At 35.0% G+C, this 6,000-nt stretch overlaps 1 protein-coding gene across 1 annotated transcript; it reads right to left on the bottom strand.

Annotated features, from left to right (window-relative positions):
- Positions 1-130: 130 nt before the first annotated feature.
- On the bottom strand, positions 131-754 carry LOC110898195. Its single transcript, XM_022144955.1, has one exon. The coding sequence runs from the start codon at positions 752-754 to the stop codon at positions 131-133; it is 624 nt and encodes a 207-aa protein (XP_022000647.1).
- Between the last annotated feature and the right edge of the window lie 5,246 nt (positions 755-6,000).

Here is a 6,000-nt window from a genome sequence, read left to right on the forward strand (position 1 = left end):
CCTTGGAGGATCATCCTCCCTTGGAGGATGATCCGCCACCTAGGCGCTACATCATAGTCCTTTTGAGAATGGGTTGATGATCCTACTCCACTGGGTTGATGATCCTACTCCACTAGTTTATTATTATTTTTTAATCATCCACATTTTTTAAAGTCGAGCGTTTTGGTTCGGGATAATTATCAACATCCATTGTCAATATATCCCACTCTTTGAGCCGAACCTTATCATCGGCCAATCGTAACTTTTCTCCCGCCACGCGTGCCTTTTCTTCGACTGCCCGTTCCTTCGCCTTTGCCTTTTGGGTCGTGACCTCCGTGTAAGTTTTAAATTGCGTCATAAACTCCTCCATCTTCGGATCGACCTTTTGCTTTTCTTTCTTTGAGGTCACCTCCTTCTTTGATTTGTCCCGACACGGGGGACGTTCCACTTCCCTTACAGCGTACTCTTCTTCATCGAACTCGTCGTCGTTGTTTAAATTTATGTGACATCTCGCGTCCGAGCCGGCGACGCTAAAACTACCGGTCTCCGAGTTTTTTTGACGTTTTGCCATCTCCACCTCGTTGGGAACCGGCGCCCACTTTGGGGCCGTTCGCATAACTTCCCAAGCCCGAACGTGTGCGAACGTGGTTTTGTGGTTTGTCTTGTAAACATCTGATGCCTTTTTGAAGACATCCTCGTAGCTCATCCCACTACGACGCCCACTTGTATATATTTTATTAAATTCCTCCGAAAACTTGTTGACGAACCCACTCATATTTCACCACTTAGAAGATACCGAGTCGACATCTCGATACGGTCCTTGTTCCATTAGCTCAAGAAACTTCGCCAAAACCGATTTCCAAAACCCCTCACCCGTTTGATTGTTACCTATATTCGACAAAATATATGTTACAAAAAATTAAAAAATTAATACTACAAAGTATATACTTAAAAAAATTACAAGTTATTTTTACGTACCTTTAATGGGATGTGTGGCCGAGCCTATATAAGCCTTCGCTAAGGCTTCCTCCTTGAGTTGCGTCCATTGTTTCGGCTTCGGTTTGGAAGGTTGGCTTTGGTCACCCACAACTTGCTTGCCTTTTTTTCGTTTGTTTGTTTGCGGTTGGGTCTCGGGAACGACTTCAACAACATCTTCGTCGGGTTCGGTTCGAATAGGTTGCGATGGTTGTTCGGGTTGAACGAGTTGCACGGGTTGCGTATTAAAAGGGTTACGCATCATCAAGTATTGTAAGGCTTGACTTTGTTGCGTACTCGCAAAAACATTTGGTGAGTTTTGGAAAGCGGCAAAAGCGGTTGCGGAAAATTGACCGAAAGGGTTCGGTTCCATCGTGGGATAGTTCGGGTTGTTGGGGACGTTCGGGTTGTTCAGGTTGAAGGGATCCATGGTAGAAGAATGTTTTATGAAGAAGGTTTAAAAAAATTAGAGAGAGAGATGAGGTTGTAATGGGTGAGAAGTGGTGTAAAAGTGTTGAATATATATAAATTTTGGTTGGATTTTGGGGTATTTTATAAATATAGTCGTTTGTTTTTAAAATTGGAAATTAATATATTTTTTAAACGGTCAAATGGCACGGGGAAGGCAAAAAATTTTGTCCTTTAGTGGAGTGTCCCCATCGTCTCCATGCGGACGGAGACGACGAAGACGTGGGGGGATGATGTTTGATCGGCGCCGGGTGGGATGGGTGGGGGGACGTTCCCATACCGTGTGGCCTTAGAATTATGTATTTAAAGGCTTACATCGTATTGGTCTTAAATAGTCCTGTTGAACCTATCAGACTATCATTGACCTAAATTAAATCTAAATAATCATTGATCCTAATTGACCATCCTAGACTATAGTTGACCAACATTAACCCTATTTGATCTTTAGACCCTAGTCGTTTATGCAACTATTTTGTTTATTTAGACATGTGTTTTTATATACTGAAATAAACAATTTTCTTTAAACCTAGTATCTCCCTCCTCTTTCTTAATCTAAATTTCTACTTCCCTCCTAAAATAACTTAATTTTTTAGCTCTCCCATAATAAATTTGGAATCCATCATTAACGTAAGTTTTGAGAATGGATAAGTGTGTGTCATTTCTTCGCGTGTCAAGATAGATCTTGTTTTTTTATTACGCTAAAAGGATGACACACAAAAAAATATGTCATAAATATATTAGATTTTGTAAAACCATGACATTTTTTTCTTGACATGCACTTTCGAATGTCATAAAATGAGTGTGTGCCATTGTTTGCATGTCAAGATAAATCTTGTTTATTTTATGACACTAAAAACATGACACACAAAAAAGAATGTCATAGATTTATTAAATTTTGTAAACCATGACATTTTTTTCTTGACATACGCTTTTGAATGTCATAAAATATGCGCGTGTCATTGTTCGCGTGTCAAGAGGAGTGTATTTTCTAGTAGTGTATAAAACTATAAATTCTACATAAACTAAAAATTCTGCATAAACTTCAATTCTACATAAATTAGAATAGTAAAACTATAAAATTTTGCATAAAATTAAATTGCATAACAAGTAACCACTTACCAAGTCAGTGATTTCCTTCTGATTTCAGCAGCAAAACTGCAGGGCATGGGTAGAACGGCCGGAACCAGTTATCACAGCAGCAAACAACAGGATGATGGATTTTTTTTATTGAACCAGTGTTACTGGCAGTAGCAAAACCGGAGCCCAGTGCGTAAAGGATTATCGGCGACGTTTGGTTTTCTTCCAGAACCTGAGCGATGATCAGAAAGAATGCCGTCATACGTATTTTATGTTTTTTGGGCTTATCTAATCAATTTGGTCATTGTTTCAATCGGGCGAAATAAGTTTGGGTTGGTTAAGGGTATCCTTTGTATAAAACCGAAAAAAATTAAAAAAATACACTATGCATGCAGACTTCAACCGTAGCCCGTGCTACGACTCACATAACACTGGTTCCGCCCCTAGTAGGTTTTATAAATAAACGAATTTTGTTTATATATTTCATAAAATGTTAGAAGAGGTGGATAAACATTACATTTTAAACATTGTCTTGTATTTTTATTTTTTTCTTTAAATTGAAAAAATTATTGGTTTATTTTCAATTCTCAGAAAAACAAACAAACAAACAAACTCTATTCCATGTGGAACCCTCCCCGTAACACCTTGAAAATATTTTATATTAATGTCTCATATTTACTTTGATGGTAAATAATAATGACATGATAACTAAAATAATGTAACTTGGTTAAGTTGTTGTAGTTACTAGTTAATAGCAAACTTATAAAGAAAACATGGAAGGTAGACAAGTATTGTTAAATGAAACAAACTTGAGGGACTAAAGTGGGATAATGAGGAAAATTAGTTTTATTAAAACAATTAAACAAAACACAACACACTCATTAGAGTGTGTATGAGTGTGCGACTAGAGAAAGGGGGAAGTACATCAAAACCCTCATTCACTTGATTGAACAAATTGAAAGGAAAATCCGGTCTAAAATTCGTACAAGAATCAAGAACATTAATAATCCACACTTGTCTAACACAAGGTAAGTCGTAAATTCAGTTTTGGTGATACATGATTTTGGGTGAAACTTGGGTGATTGAAGTTCTTGAACAATTGGTTGATGTCATGACCTAAGGAAGGTGTAATCTAAGTGTAGGATCATAATCCTAACTGAAAATAGTTGATAGAGTTATAAAAAAATAGTATGTTGAAATTATTATGTTTTGTATGAAGAAGTAGGTTTTGATTCTAGTATGAAAAGCGCCAAGTTCTTGTGTAAATAAAGAAGGTAAGGACATGAGTTTATTGAAATTACATGTTAATGTGAATTATGATGAGTAATTGAACTTGTTAAGTTGAGGTTCTTGGTTAGCCAAGGTTTAATTGAACTAAAATGGCTAGCTAAATTATATGCATACAAGATGTTTGACAAAATGCCTAAATGAGTTGCCAATTTTAAATAATGAATGGAAATTGTTAATGGGAATATGAAGTAATGTGATTGGCAAATCTACATGCCATAGTTATGGGCCGAGAGGTTCTAATGATATTGGCTTGTACACTTTAGGCAAAACAAGTGAAGCATCGGGAAGTCAAGCCGGGACAAATGCACGATTGCAGGAAAAGCAATAAAGTACGTGGCTTTATGCTTTGTAGGATTTTGTTAATATTTTTGGATGATATGTTGAATAATGAAGTTATACTCATGAAATTCGGTTCATTCATAAGTGATGGATTTCACACGATTGAATCGAATGGATAAATAGCGAAAATTGATATGTTTGATTAGTTCATAAGTGATGGATTTCACACGAACAATCAAACGGGTCAAAATAGGGAATATTGATATGAATGGATAAATAGCGAATATTGATATGTATGATTAGTTCATAAGTGATGGATTTCACACGAACAATCAAACGGGTCAAAATAGCGAATATTGATATGTTTGGTTAGTTCATAAGTGATGGATATCACAGGAACAACCAAACGAGTCGAAAGCGTAAACTGAGTAACGGGAACACATGATATAAATGATGAACCCAAGAAATAGGTTAAAATATGGAGGATGTGAGTTCCTCAAGATAAACAAAAGTAAGGCTTTCGTTTGGTTAAAGTTAACCAAACGGGTTAAAATAATGCGGACACAAACCGGGTAACGGGAGTGTAAACGCAAGCTTAGTAAACCCGGAGAAGGGATATAAAATTTGTAAGGAAATAATTTTTATCATAATATGCGGATAATATAGTTAAATATGTAAACGGGTCGAATAATTGCATGAACAATGTATGATCCGATAGCATAAGGTGTAAGAGGTATTAATCCGGGTAGAGGATTATGAGTTAAAATGTGAGTAATTGATTTTCAAACGCGTAGAAATAAATTTGATGCGAAACGAATAGATATCCGAAAAGATATGGAGTTGCCAAAAGGGGCAAAAAATGGAAAAATGGGAACAACTGCAGGTGGTCATAACATATGGCACTCTGCCGTAGGCTACGGCAGAGTCCATCTGCCATTTTTTTGTTGTGTGTGCCGTAGCTTACGACGAGTATTCTTTGAATATTTTTGTTTGTTTGTTTTGATAAATTTGGGTTATCAAACTACGTTTAAACGTCATATAACTAACGTATGAGATGATATTTGATGTATAGGCGATAGCTGTGATGTTACGGATGAAGATCAAACATAACGAAGAACTGAACACAACCGAAGTTCAAGCTTCCGCTTTTGTTTCGTTATTTTACGAACTGAAATACTTATGAACTTTGTAAGTAATTTAAAATTTATGTACGTGTTAATGTGTTACAGTGTTTAAATACTTATGAAATTTTATCAAATCCGAAATTTTGTATGAACGTTTACTTGCATTACTAAAATTGTATAAATACTTTACTTGTTTTTTTTTTCTTTTTTTGAACGTCAAATTTCTTTAATTTCTGTCGTTTATGGGACTTAAACCCAATATCTATCCCTCTTAAACCTAGATGTTTAAAGGCTTTACCTTCCTTTTTCTTGCTCCTACTACTTGTACATGTTATACATGTTTATACGATTATCTTTGAGTTAATTACACAAATGGGTCCTGTGGTTTATAGCTAGTTTCGCCTTTAGGTACTAACATTTTTTTGTTACAGGTTTAGGTTCTATTGTTTCAATTTTGTAACACCTTTGGGTATTAACACCAAAAAATGACTAAAATACCCCTGCATTTTTTTTAAGTTTATCAATGTAACACATTTGGGTACTAACACCTAATTTTATTTAAGTTTAAATCAATTTTACAAAATCTATTTATTTTTTTTTATTTTCATCTTTTTATTATATCTCTTAATTAACATAAAATCTATTTATTTTTTTTATTTTCATATTTTTATTAAATTTCTTTTTTAACATAAAATCTACTAGTTACACCAGTATTTTTTTAAATAGATTTTTTAAATAAAATCTATTAGCTATATAGTTTTATGTAAATTAAATTTCTTACTCGTTTTAATTCCATGACGTACCAAGG

This window comes from Helianthus annuus, chromosome 2, assembly GCF_002127325.2.
Source record: "Helianthus annuus cultivar XRQ/B chromosome 2, HanXRQr2.0-SUNRISE, whole genome shotgun sequence".
NCBI lineage: Eukaryota > Viridiplantae > Streptophyta > Magnoliopsida > Asterales > Asteraceae > Helianthus > Helianthus annuus.

Bases quoted from the DNA above. Each gene is read 5' to 3' on its own strand.
- LOC110898195 (XM_022144955.1), bottom strand. From the start codon at position 754: ATGAGTGGGTTCGTCAACAAGTTTTCGGAGGAATTTAATAAAATATAT.